This window comes from Vicia villosa, linkage group LG4 (assembly GCF_029867415.1).
Source record: "Vicia villosa cultivar HV-30 ecotype Madison, WI linkage group LG4, Vvil1.0, whole genome shotgun sequence".
Taxonomy (NCBI): Eukaryota; Viridiplantae; Streptophyta; class Magnoliopsida; order Fabales; family Fabaceae; genus Vicia; species Vicia villosa.
This window is the reverse complement of record NC_081183.1, coordinates 103,044,137-103,058,983: the sequence shown is the minus strand read 5'-3', so window position 1 is coordinate 103,058,983 and position 14,847 is coordinate 103,044,137. Positions and strand designations below refer to the sequence as shown.

Genomic DNA, 14,847 nt, shown 5'->3' with positions numbered 1-14,847 from the left:
TGGTAAGATCATCATGGAAGCTTTTGAGTGGAGGTTTAATATGAATTGGAGGAAGAATTTTTCTGGTTTCAATGGATTTTGGAGGAGAACATTTGACTCCATTTTTCTGCAGAGTAACTCTACTTTTTTTTCTCCTCCCCTTTTTAGTGAATGAACAAGTCTTTATATAGCGAGAGGGAGAGAGACAGGTGAGGAAATAAATTGAGAGGTGAGCTGAGAATCTGTAAGATATTTGTTGAGCTATGCAGGAAAAATTGTGTGAATATTTTGCAACAAATTTCAGCCCTTGATTAATTTTGCTTAAATGGTGGAGATTGAATTTTGCCATTTCTGTTGGAAGATATGAAATTTGATCTAGAAATTTTGTTTCCAGCAAAAGAAGCGTGACCTTGTATTGTGTATGTGGGGTCCCAATAAAGCTTGGCTTGCAATTGGCTTGTTTGGAAATTTGGCTTACATGACTTCAAATTGCCTTAGAAACTTGAGAAAATTATACCCTGTACCCCTACGTTTATTCCAATACCCCGACAATTTTTTAAAAATTCCAATTTTATCCTTTTTTACTTTTAATTTTTAATTTTTGATTTTTTTTTTCATTGTTACTGTTTGTACGGACGGTAAGAGGAGAAAGGGAGATTGGTACCTCGTCAGAACCGGATAACCAGACATGAAGTCTTCCGGTTTGTTTTTTTAAAACCTTTATCAACCGGATATCCCAGGGATGGGTATTCCGGTTTGTTTTATTTCAATTTTTCCCAACCGGATATCCCATGTATGGGTATTCCGGTTTGTTACATTTCAAGTTTTCCCAACCGGATATCCCCTTTGTGGGTATTCCGGTTCTTGTTTTTTTTAATTTTTTCCTTTTTTTTTTTAAATTACTTTATTTTAACTTTTTATTTTTTTTAATTATATATTAAACTAAATTAATTATATATATTTAGGTGTGGATCCTCCTTTGAAGAAATGCGATGTAGCTCAAACATGTGTGGATACAACTGATGTTTTTGTAACTGGTCAAAAATTTGCTACAAGAGAAGAGGCGATCAGTTGGATTAAGGACGTTGGAATCAGGAATAAAGTAACAGTTATAATAGCTCGTTCAGATATCAAAACAGGCAAGCGAGGAAGAAGTGATAAATTAATATTTGGTTGTGATAGAGGTGGAAAATACAAAAAAACAGATAGCGAAACCCAAAGTGCTAGTAAGAGATGTGGTTGTCCTTTCAAAATCAGGTCAACACCGTCGAAAGATGGTTCTGGATGGAAGATCGATGTAAAATGCGGAGTACACAACCACGGCTTACCTGATAGATTTGAAGGTCATGCTTTCGTAAGTCGACTAAATACAGATGATAAGCAACATATTGTTGATTTGACAAAACGCCATGTTCCACCAAGACACATATTATTGTCATTGCAAGAGCGTGACCCGGAGAATGTCACTCGGATCACGCAAATATACAAACATAAGAGTAAGATACAAAAAGACATAAGGGGTCCTAGAACAGAAATGCAACAATTGCTCAAGTTGGTTGAAGAATCAGGTTATGTTTACTGGAGTAGGAAAAAGGATGAGTCAGAAGTTGTGAGAGATATTTTTTGGGCACATCCAGATTCAGTGAAGTTGTTGAATATGTTTCCTATTGTATTGATTATGGACTGCACATACAAGACAAACAAGTACAGGCAACCGTTGTTTGAAATAGTTGGTATGACATCAACTAAATTAACATTTGCTGTTGCATTTGCCTATATGGAATCTGAGCAGACAGAGACTTTTTGTTGGGTAATGGATAAGTTGAAACAGTTGTTTATCAAGCAGGATAATTGTCCTCAAGTAATCTTGACTGATAGAGATCTTGCTTTAATGAAAGCCATTGAAACAATATTCCCAAAGACAGCTAATTTGCTTTGCCGATTTCACATCAACAAAAACGTGAAATCACGGTGTAAGGAACATGTTGTGGATGATATGCGAGAAACAGTGGAGAAAATGTGGTTTGAACTGATAAAGGCTAGTGATGAGATGGAGTACCATCAACGGTTGAAACAACTTGAGGATGCATGTGTTGACTCCAAAGGTTTTATTGATTATGTGAATGACACGTGGTTGACACCGCACAGACATCGATTTGTCGAAGCATGGATCAATCAAGTGTTACATTTGGGCAACACAACAACAAATAGGTATGTTTATGTGTTTTTATCGACATTGTTTCTTTATATTAATATTACAGATAATTAGTTGTTTTTTTTTTAATTTAAAGGGTGGAGTCTGCGCATTGGAAACTTAAGCAAATGTTAGAGAATAGCTTAGGTGATTTATGCAAATGTTGGGAGGCTATGAATGACAACATCAAGATACAAGTGGGCAACATTAGAGCTTCATTCCAGAAGAGTTTTTATGAAGTTGAGCATGCACATACTAGTCCTTTTTATTCAAATTTGCGTGGTTCAGTATCAAGAGCTGCATTGAGGCAGATTGCTGAAGAGTGGTTGAGGATTGACATGGTGGGTACCGATACGCAAAAGTGCGGATGTACTCATAGAAAAGTATATGGGTTACCATGTGCTTGTGAGTTAGGGAGATATACATTGAGTGGTGATGCGATACCAATAGAGGCTATTCATATTCATTGGAGGAAACTAAGTATGGAAGGAAATCAAGATATAGATGCAGATGATGGATCAGAAATAGACATGACAAATGCAATTGATGAAATTTGGAAAATGTGGAGGTCATCAGATGTTGTCGGAAAAAGAGCATTAAAAAGCAGAGTGTGTGAGATTGCTTATCCATCTACAACAAAGATGTGTCCACCGCCTGAAAAAATTAAAACCAAAGGAGGGGTTAAGAAAAAAGGGAAGAGACCTGTGGGATATGATGTTTATCGTGATCCTTCAGGATATGAGTATGTTGATCAATCACATTTGAGTTCTCAAAAATCTTCAAAGAGGTTATATTCACAACTATCCCAAACCTCAAAAAATAGAGAATTTGATAAATACATTGTACAATTTCCAGATTACATCAGACCATTTATTGATGACATTGTTGATGTAAGAGATGATGGAAATTGTGGTTTTAGAGCCATTGCATCTTTGCATGGTTATGGCACAGATGGATGGTCAATGGTTCGTCGGGATTTGGAGAAAGAGATTATAGGTCCTAGAAGCAAGTTGTATGAGGATTTATTTGGTCAACGCCTTCCAACAGTGAGATCATCGTTAGTGATAGAAACTTTAGGTCAACAACCACCAAATAAATGGATGACGTTACCTGAGTTGGGCTATGTAATAGCTAATCGGTATAATGTTGTTCTCGTCTCTTTAGGTCACCTTAGTTTGAGTTACTTTCCTATGACGAGTGCACATTCACCTAATGCATCCATTTACTGTATCGGCTTTGTCAATGGAAATCATTGGGTTCAGGTAGTTAGAAACACCTTTTTCGTACATTCAATCCCTATTCGTGTTTTTCTGATATTTATTTTATGTGCAGGTAAACATGAATGAAGGATTCCCGTTGCCACCTGTCACAACTGATTGGACGAAATATCGCACAAAAGATGCAACTTCTTGGATGGTAGGATTTGCCGGGCGGTTACAACATTGGCAACGGCTAATGCCTATACTACCAAAACATGTCAGCTTAGATTGATTTTATGATATTACAACATTAGTACTATTGGATTTTAATATGTTGCCAAATAGATTTTAAATAATTAATCTCAAACTACAAGTCTTATAATAACACATACGTCTACAAGTCTCATAACAATACATAAGTCTCAAACTAAAACATAAATATAAATATATAATGTGACATCAATCAGACTCATGGTCATAAGTAATTGGACCTTCCCTAGGTAATGGTCCGCCCTGTGCAAGTCTGAGTGCTCTAAATATCTCCAAAAACTGTTCGTCTTCAGGAACAGCCTGATGACGCTGTAAGTAATGATGAAGCTCATGAGATATATATGATAATCTCGGGTCTGACGGTCCTTCATCATAGACAGGCACTGGTACCTCCATCGGCTGATCACCTCTTGGTGCTCTCAATATAGGATGTGACACCGTATAATACCACGCCAAATAATCATCGTCTGTCTCATATGGTATGGTGGCAAACACAGCTGGGGGATCATCGTGGGCTCGGGTCACCTGCAACACACTCTGCCTATATGTAGCCCACTCAACATCCACATCAAGTGTGTCTACATTAGGAGGAGCAGTCGGTATGTACTGTCTGTATCCAAACTGACGCAAGCATCTGTCAGGTAAATATAGAACTACAGTACCAAACCACTTCAAACCACCCCGATACAAACAGATATCATCAAAAGGACGGTGCACCCGATGATCCTCAAAAGGGCGCCAGGCAATATCGTGAGGAGTCAACTGATCTAACATAGCTCGGATGTCAGCCACTTTTTGCGTCCCCTGCCTATACTCCCATTTCATCGCCCTAGCCATCGGACTATCAATGCCAAATAACCCAGAAGTACCTCTCTTTCCAACAGTTGGAAAGTACTCATGAATCCAACACTGAAACAAAAGTAAAAGTTACTATTATAAATTAAACTAAATTATAATAAACTAAATTAAACTAAAATATTAGATATTAAGTATAATTAAATAATAAGTAAAATTTTAAACCTGAAGAAGAGAGGCATAACCGCCAAGCTGCTTGCATGAATAAAATGAGGCATCCCCTAAGTATCTATACAGAGTAACCAGTGCAGCTGCCCCCCAGCAATAGCTTCCACAATTATTCAAATCTCTCAAAAGTGGAAGATATTTTGCCTCGACAAGAGTAAACGGCTTGTCGGCAAGAATGGTACAACCTAATTGCAACATCATGTATGCTCTCATAGCGCCTGTAAAGTTATTCGCCCCTCTTTGTTGCTCAAAAACTTGCTTCAACCAATCTAATTTATAATAAGGACCCCTTACAGCAGAAGCCTCCTCAGTTGCATCACTCAGTGAAACACCAAACAACTCAACAGCTAGATGGATGGCATCATAATCGGTGACAACAACATCGGGGTCAACCAGCTGGCCCCTAATCGGTACATGAAGAAGACAAGACTATGGACATCACCTATTAAAAATAAGAACAAGTAATAACAAGAATATGATAGAATTGATTTATTAATTTTAATTAAAAACTCAACTTAAATTTAAATTGAATTTAAAATTAAAATTATAAATCCTAAAAAGATTAATAAAAAAACAACAATACTATTAATTCTAAAATGATGTATGAAATGAAGGTATGTATATATTTTTGAATTTTTCAAATGAAATGCAAATGGACACATAAAAAGCGGCTCGAAAATTGGGGTATGACAACCAGGAAGAGGTCTAGAACTCAGCAAACAAGGAAATCCTTCGCATTATAACAAGAAGAATTTGAACATTAAAGCCAGGGCGATTCTATCAATCATTCTCTACAACATCCGGCCTAGGGCACACGTGACCACTATCCATCTAGAGGTGGCATTTTTGCTGAGAGTTATTATGTCCAGCCACATTGTTGATGTTGCATTCATTCTTTTGAATGAATAGAGGCGAGCAGCATTGAGTGATACACAACATGGCATTAATGCCAAATGTGTGTTACCCCTACTTGGGCTGATCATGGGATTGTGCAAGGTCGCGGGTGTAACACCTCTTTTATACCCCAAAATAAATAAGCATATAATCAGAGAATAAGCATGCATATAACAAAAGGGCGTCACATCGATGTTTTCAAAAACTAAAAGCCTTTAAAAACCGACAACATTTACTTACAATATTTGATACACCTGGTCATTTCAAATAACACTTCTCAATTAATCATATTTTATCCAGAATATGCATTCACAGCGGAAACTACTAAATACTCATGTGTTTCATAAAATGATCCATGTCCCATACCATGATCAAGTCTCAATAATCATATCAACATAAAATAAACCATAATCATAATATTTGGCTTAAAAGCCTCCCGAATAACAAGTAAACGATAAACAGATTCACGAGTCATAACATAATACATAAATAAATAAAACATGAGTTCAACACGCCTAGTCTACCCAGTGTTACATGACCAAAGCATCGACTCACTACCTAATCTCCAACAAACACAGAAGAAACTCCAACTAAGTCTCGCAAGAGCTACTAAACGCCAAAACCTGCATGTCGCCAAACGAGGGCAACATTAAAACAGAAGGGTGAGAATACGAATCATTATGAAGAAAATATAATAAGATACAATGGTTAAGATCAACAATTATAGGAATTTATTATACCATGCCTAATCATGTAAAATAATAAAATTCAATATATTCACATATCTTAAGCATTCAACAAGTATAAAGAGTATAATATTCTAATTCTAATACTATCTTTCCAATTATGCACATAACCATAATTATCACATATTCACACATTTAACCAAGTATGTATCCAAACATCGCCCATTTCAATTATCAAACTCATACTGTAACACCCATATATAATTATGCATCAAATCATATAAATATACATGAATCCAAGTATTTGGTACTGAAATACCAATAAGTTCCTAGTCAACACATTATACATATTAATACCCTAATACAAAAGTCCTACACAATGGCATAATACATACAAGATGTTCAAAAATAAAATACTAAGAACTAGATCAAACAATGATCTCAAAAGAACTCTACAACGAAAGCTTCGCCATACCAAAAGAACATAAGGAATAAGGAATCAAATTGCTTTCTCCTTACCCTTCGCGGAACCTGTAGCACCTGAAATCAATATATAATGGGGTGAGATACAAAATCTCAGTGAGTTCCCTATCCTATGGATCCTCTCGGCTTTACAAGGTTCTAACCTATAAGTCTCAAGTCATAAAAGGAACTAGACCTTGAGTTCTCATACTAACATTATATGGAATCATACTTAGAGTTCAACAACTCATCACAAGATTATTAATCGGAAACCAATACCAAGGCATCCCCATATTCCCGTCCCCTTCTACGTCTAGGAGGTGGCACGAGTCATGGATCCTTTGGAAAATCTTGACATACGAAATGGATTCGGACTCATGAGCCTTTCCCCATGAATCGTCACTTCACATGGCCCGTACACCATCACAAGTCTCTACCCATAGGTTCCATTCGTACACAAAAGCGGGAATCAAACCTGCCAAGATTATTTGTGCCTCTCTGCACAGTGCCTCTCTGCACGAAGAATGCCTGTTAGCATTCAAAAGAAAAATAAAGAAATAAAGAAATACAACGGTTCCGATTAATACATCATACAATGGTGATCGCTTCCGCAAACCACTAGGCCTGTTAGCCCTTCATACATTGGTGATCGCTCACGCAAATCACTAGGCCTGTTAGCCTTTCCTCATAAGATTCTAAACACGTATGTTCCATATAATGTCTCATCCTAGGTTTTCTTTGTTAAGATACACATACCTAACAAACCCTAGTTTTCCTCACTTATCTTTTATTCACATAACAATGAAGTTATTCAACCCTCTTGATATAAACATATATAACAAGGTATACTAATCCACCTGCAATAGAACTCAATAACAATTATAAAGTACACAAGCATCATACCAAAAGCATAACGTTCTCATGAATTCGAACGAAAACCAACCCAAGTAATCAAGCAATTCCCGACTCTCGATTAAATAATTCTCCTTTTGTTCCCAAAACCTACACTACTAGAAAGTACACGCTTCTAGCTTCCTATCACTTCGAACGGTGATTAAAACAGAGTTAAGGTTCAAAAGTTATGATCGAAACAGTTTTATCTCATTAAACTAAAGAATTGGCTAAGTAACCTTCAGTTCGCGCCGCGCAATAGCTAGGTCGCGCTGCGAACCTCAAGCAGTGGCAAACCTCACAACATTCCCATAGTGTTCGCGTCGCGAACCCTTGTACGCGCCGCGTACTGATAACAGAACCAAACCCCCAAACTTCTTCTGCATGGTTCGCGCCGCTACCTATAGTTCGCGCCGCGAAGCGCGCGAAATCAGAAATTTCAGATCTGTTTTCTTGCCTTTCCCATGGTTTAACCCAACCATCTCCATACTCAAACCTGTTCCAGAATCATACTAAAGCATAGAAACAACTCATACATGGTACACTTGGGATATACAACACTCAATCATGAACATTCATGGTTTGATTCAAAACCTAGGTTTTTCTATAGAAAACCCCAAAATGCAAAACTTATGATTTCCATCCATAATCAAAAGCTATAAGTTTCTAACTAGAACCCACCTCGATTATGAGTTGTTGATGTCGAAGATGAGTCGATTCGGTGGAGAAATGATGAAGATCCAAGCTTTCTTCTCCTTTCTCTTCTTGCTCCTCCTTCTCTCTACTTCTTCTCTCTAACTTTCTCCTTTTTGTTGCAAATGAAGAAGAAAACCAAAAGGAAAAGATATAAGGAAATATCTCAAGTTACACTACTAACTCAAATGTCCAAAGTATCTCTAATGTACCAATTAATAAAACCTCGGTGTCAGCTAATAACATTAGAGCATTTAATTTAATACGGGGTATTACATCCTCCCCCCTTAAATAGAAATTCGTCCTCGAATTTAAGAATTACCTGGAAAGGTGAGGGTAAGCATCCCGCATTCCAATTCAAGTTCCCATGTAGCATCACCCGGATGCGTCACATCCCACTGAACCTTAACTAGAGGAATCTCCTTGTTTCGCAACACTTTAGTCTCTCTTCCCACTATGCGGCTCGGTAAGGGTTCAAAAGTCAAATCTGATTCTATCTCAATTGCATCTGGTAACACCGGCTGAAGAGGGTCGGGAATAAACTTCCGCAGTTGAGACACGTAAAAAACATCATGCATTTCTGATAGAGAAGGTGGTAAAGCTAAACGATAAGCTACTTCACCAATCCTTACTAGAATCTCATACGGTCCCACGTATCTCAGACTTAACTTTCTCGACTTAAACGGTCCCTTCAACCTCAATCTCGGAGTAACCTTCAAGAATACATGGTTACCTTCTATAAACTCCAAAGGCCTTTTACGGTTACCCGCATAACTCTTCTGACGATCTTGTGCTTGCTTAACCTTCCCACGAATCATTCTAATCTTGTCTGTGGTCTCTTGAATAATTTTGGGTCCCAGAATTCTATCACCACCAACTTTTGACCAACACAACGGTGTTCTACATTTCCTCCCATACAATGCCTCATAAGGCGCCATACCGATACTTGCATGATAACAATTATTGTACGCAAATTCAATCAACGGTAATAGATCCTTCCAGTTTCCTCTACTTTCAAGCACACAAGCTCTTAACATATCTTCCAAGGTTTGTGTCGTTCGTTCCGTTTGACCATCCGTCTGAGGGTGGTTCGACGTGTTCAACATAATTTAGATCCCATCGCCTGCTGAAAAGCTCTCCAAAACCTCGAAGTGAACTTTGGATCTCTATCCGACTCAATACTAGAGGGTACTCCGTGCAACTTCACAATCTCTGCGACAAATAACCGTGCAAGATGACTTGCCCTATAAGTAGTCTCCACGGCTACGAAATGTGCAGATTTCGTCAACCAATCTACAATCACCCAAATAGAATCATATCCACCTTGAGTACGAGGTAAACTAACCACAAAATCTATTGAAATACTATCCCACTTCCATATTGGAATCTCTAGTGGTTGTAACAATCCACCTGATATTTGATGTTCAATCTTTACTTGTTCGCATACAGCACACTCCGATACGTACACCGCGACATCTCTTTTCCTTCCGGACCACCAATAATCTCCTTTCAAATCTTGATACATTTTTGAAGAACCCAGATGTATAGTGAAAGCACCCTTGTGAGCTTCATCCAAAATCCCTTTCTTCAATAGCGCATCGTCCGGAATACAAATCCTCTGATTAAACATAATCACTCCATCCGTAGCTCGAGTAAACCCTGGTTGAACCAACACCCCTTGTAACTTAGCATCTGACACTTGTGCTTGTTGAATGTCATTTCTCAAAATAGAATTAACATTCAAGTTTCCCATCAATACTCCATTTTGGGTCCAAACAAATTGAAGGTTGAGATCTCAAAATTTTCCAATAACGCATACTCTAACATCTTCAATTCGGCCCTCTTTAACACCTTCCGACTCAAAGCATCCGCCACTTTATTTGCCTTGCCTGGATGGTACTTCAAGTCAAAATCATAATCCTTCAAGTATTCCATCCACCGCCTCTGACGCATATTCAACTCCTTCTGATCGAAAGGTACTTTAAACTCTTGTGGTCACTGAACATTTCAAAATGAACTCCATACAAGTAATGACACCACACCTCCCTGAGATATAACGTGACCAAGAAATTTACCTCCGTCATCCAAAACTCACACTTACTCAATTTAGCAAACAATTGATTTTCTAGCAATACCGACAGAACAATCCTCAGGTGTTCTTCGTGCTCTTGTGGAGTACGAGAATAAATAAGAATGTCATCAATAAAGACTACCACAAATTGATCTAAGTAAGGCTGGAATATCCGATTCATATAATCCATGAAAACAGCTGGAGCATTCGTCACACCGAAAGGCATCACCAAGAATTCATAATGGCCATAACGAGTTCTAAATGCAGTCTTGGCACATCTGAGCTCTTCACACGGATTTGGTGACAACCTGACCGCAAATTAATCTTCGAGAATACACAGGCTCCTTTCAATTGATCTAACAAGTCGTTTATCCTTCGCAAAGGGTATTTGTTCTTGATGGTGGCCTTATTCAACCAACGGTAATCAATACATAGTCTCATCCCACCATCATTCTTCTTTACTAACAACATTGGAGCTCCCCACGGTGGGACACTAGGCCGCACAAAGTGTTTATCCATCAGCTCCTCCAATTGCCCTTTCAATGCTCTCAATTCAAGTGGTGCCATCCGATACGGAGAAACGGATATCGGAGCCGTTCCCGGTATCAGGTCAATAGAGAATTCCAATTCCCTTTCCGGAGGAAGAGAAGTGACATCCTCGGGAAAAACATCAGGAAAACTCTAACAACAGCAATTTGCGAAACCTCTAACTTGTCACTCGTCTCCTTAGTAAGAACCAACAGAACAAACTTCTCTTTCTCAGACAAGAAATTAATCATGCCTACCGTACCTTCTAGTATAGTAGTCAAAACATCTTTCGGGGTAGCTTCTTCAGATGGAATAATGATTAACTTCTATTCACACCCAGTGAAAACCGAATTAACAGAAAGCCAATCCATTCCCAAAACAACATCTACCTTCCTAAGTGGTAAGCAAACAAGATCAATCTGGAAATTCCTACCACCCACAGATAACACACAATTTTTCACACACCAACGGTGTCTCGACCATCTCATCCATAGCAGTAGTAACCACCATAGGAGGAAATAAAGGAGTAGCTTGCAACCCAAGTCGATTCATACATTGTAATGACACAAAAGAGTGTGTTGCTCCACAATCAAATAGAACAAAACAAGAATGCCCACTAATGAAACACGTACCCGCAATCAAAGAGTTATCACTCTTGGTCTTCTTAGCATCCATGGTGTAAAATCTACCAGTACCTCTTCCTTGTACTTGATTCCTATTCTGAGGACAATTCCTCACCACATGCCTTTCTTGTCAATAGCAAAAACATTTCACCCCTTTTTAAGGTTACACCTTCCAAGGTGATTCTTACCACAATCACGACACACCGGAGGTGCACTAAACCGAGAACCCTACACTTGTTTCCCTTAGAAAACTTGTGACCTAGGCCGAAACTGTTGGCTTGGCCTTCCTCTCTCATTCTGATTCTTCAAATCTTCCTCAGCTTGAACTTTCTTCAAACTGGTCTCAGCCACATAACATTGTCACAACAACTCCGTATAGGTAGTGAACTCCCTCTAGGACACACTATGCGAAATCTCAGCCCTTAAACCAAACAGAAACTGGTCCACCTTCCAACTCTCATCAGGAGCATACCCGGCGTGCCTAGAATAAGCAGCCAGAATTCCAAACTTCTCAGTATAAGTAGCCAGCGACATATTCTCCTGCCTTAACTGTTGAAATTCCAATTCCTCTTTAGTCCTCTGGGAACTAGGAAAATATTTCTCCATAAAAGTGGTCTTGAAATTAACCCACTCCTTATGTACTTCTTGAATAGTCATCAACGCAGAAACACTCTTCCATCATCTCATAGCTGGACCTTTTAGCGAATGAGAATCAACACCACCTTGTCCTCTTCACTACAATGCACGATCTCAAGGATCCCTTCCACATCGGCCACCCACTCGTGTTCCTTAATAGGACCTAATCCACCATGAAATTCCGGATGATTCATGCGAATGAAATCCTTATAAGTCGCACCTGCAGCTTCGGGTACAACCACTGGAACATTATGACCGCCATTCATCTGTTGCATCATCCGCAGCATGAACTGATTCTGCTGCTGTTGCATGAACTGGGGCCACGGAATATTCTCACCGCCATTCGGTTGATTCACTTGTGGGGGTTGAGTGTGGGGGTCAACCACGAGTCCTGCGTCCGTCCACCATGTTCCTGGAGGTCATGAAAATGGGATTAAGTTGATCAGGCTTAATACCATAGTCATAACACAACAAAAATCATGGGAACCCAACACATCTTGGACAGAAAGAAACACTTATAATATCTCATGGCTAGGTCGAGGATACGACCTGCTCTGATACCAACTGTAACACCCATATATAATTACATGCATCAAATCATATAAATATACATGAATCCAAGTATTTGGTACTGAAATACCAATAAGTTCCTAGTCAACATATTATACATATTAATACCCTAATACAAAAGTCCTACACAATGGCATAATACATACAAGATGTTCAAAAATAAAATACTAAGAACTAGATCAAACAATGATCTCAAAAGAACTCTACAACGGAAGCTTCGCCATACCAAAAGAACATAAGGAATAAGGAATCAAATTGCTTTCTCCTTACCCTTCGCGGAACCTGTAGCACCTGAAATCAATATATAATGGGGTGAGATACAAAATCTTAGTGAGTTCCCTATCCTATGGATCCTCTCGGCTTTACAAGGTTCTAACCTATAAGTCTCAAGTCATAAAAGGAACTAGACCTTGAGTTCTCATACTAACATTATATGGAATCATACTTAGAGTTCAACAACTCATCACAAGATTATTAATCGGAAACCAATACCAAGGCATCCCCATATTCCCGTCCCCTTCTACGTCTAGGAGGTGGCACGAGTCATGGATCCTTTGGAAAATCTTGACATACGAAATGGATTCGGACTCATGAGCCTTTCCCCATGAATCGTCACTTCACATGGCCCGTACACCATCACAAGTCTCTACCCGTAGGTTCCATTCGTACACAAAAGCGGGAATCAAACCTGCCAAGATTATTTGTGCCTCTCTGCACGAAGAATGCCTGTTAGCATTCAAAAGAAAAATAAAGAAATAAAGAAATACAACGGTTCCGATTAATACATCATACAATGGTGATCGCTTCCGCAAACCACTAGGCCTGTTAGCCCTTCATACATTGGTGATCGCTCACGCAAACCACTAGGCCTGTTAGCCTTTCCTCATAAGATTCTAAACACGTATGTTCCATATAATGTCTCATCCTAGGTTTTCTTTGTTAAGATACACATACCTAACAAACCCTAGTTTTCCTCACTTATCTTTTATTCACATAACAATGAAGTTATTCAACCCTCTTGATATAAACATATATAACAAGGTATACTAATCCACCTGCAATAGAACTCAATAACAATTATAAAGTACACAAGCATCATACCAAAAGCATAACGTTCTCATGAATTCGAACGAAAACCAACCCAAGTAATCAAGCAATTCCCGACTCTCGATTAAATAATTCTCCTTTTGTTCCCAAAACCTACACTACTAGAAAGTACACGCTTCTAGCTTCCTATCACTTCGAACGGTGATTAAAACAGAGTTAAGGTTCAAAAGTTATGATCGAAACAGTTTTATCTCATTAAACTAAAGAATTGGCTAAGTAACCTTCAGTTCGCGCCGCGCAATAGCTAGGTCGCGCTACGAACCTCAAGCAGTGGCAAACCTCACAACATTCCCATAGTGTTCGCGTCGCGAACCCTTGTACGCGCCGCGTACTGATAACAGACCCAAACCCCCAAACTTCTTCTGCATGGTTCGCGCCGCTACCTATAGTTCGCGCCGCGAAGCGCGCGAAATCAGAAATTTCAGATCTGTTTTCTTGCCTTTCCCATGGTTTAACCCAACCATCTCCATACTCAAACCTGTTCCAGAATCATACTAAAGCATAGAAACAACTCATACATGGTACACTTGGGATATACAACACTCAATCATGAACATTCATGGTTTGATTCAAAACCTAGGTTTTTCTATAGAAAACCCCAAAATGCAAAACTTATGATTTCCATCCATAATCAAAAGCTATAAGTTTCTAACTAGAACCCACCTCGATTATGAGTTGTTGATGTCGAAGATGAGTCGATTCGGTGGAGAAATGATGAAGATCCAAGCTTTCTTCTCCTTTCTCTTCTTGCTCCTCCTTCTCTCTACTTCTTCTCTCTAACTTTCTCCTTTTTGTTGCAAATGAAGAAGAAAACCAAAAGGAAAAGATATAAGGAAATATCTCAAGTTACACTACTAACTCAAATGTCCAAAGTATCTCTAATGTACCAATTAATAAAACCTCGGTGTCAGCTAATAACATTAGAGCATTTAATTTAATACGGGGTATTACATCCTCCCCCCCTTAAATAGAAATTCGTCCTCGAATTTAAGAATTACCTGGAAAGGTGAGGGTAAGCATC

General features: G+C 38.8%; 3 protein-coding genes across 3 annotated transcripts; 2 read left to right on the top strand and 1 right to left on the bottom strand.

The window, feature by feature from the left end:
* Positions 1–770: 770 nt before the first annotated feature.
* Positions 771–1,793, top strand: LOC131597592 (uncharacterized). Its single transcript, XM_058870282.1, has 3 exons — positions 771–831; positions 945–1,638; positions 1,772–1,793. Exons 1-3 carry the CDS (start codon positions 771–773, stop codon positions 1,791–1,793), a joined length of 777 nt encoding a protein of 258 aa, XP_058726265.1.
* A 553-nt stretch (positions 1,794–2,346) lies between these two features.
* Positions 2,347–3,664, top strand: LOC131597591 (uncharacterized). Its single transcript, XM_058870281.1, has 2 exons — positions 2,347–3,435; positions 3,506–3,664. Exons 1-2 carry the CDS (start codon positions 2,347–2,349, stop codon positions 3,662–3,664), a joined length of 1,248 nt encoding a protein of 415 aa, XP_058726264.1.
* Positions 3,665–3,797: 133 nt separating this feature from the next.
* On the bottom strand, positions 3,798–12,170 carry LOC131597590 (protein MAIN-LIKE 1-like). The gene is made up of 3 exons (XM_058870280.1): positions 11,986–12,170; positions 4,663–5,068; positions 3,798–4,551 (listed from the first exon to the last, which is right to left on the bottom strand). Exons 1-3 carry the CDS (start codon positions 12,168–12,170, stop codon positions 3,832–3,834), a joined length of 1,311 nt encoding a protein of 436 aa, XP_058726263.1. The 3' UTR covers positions 3,798–3,831.
* Positions 12,171–14,847: the final 2,677 nt, after the last annotated feature.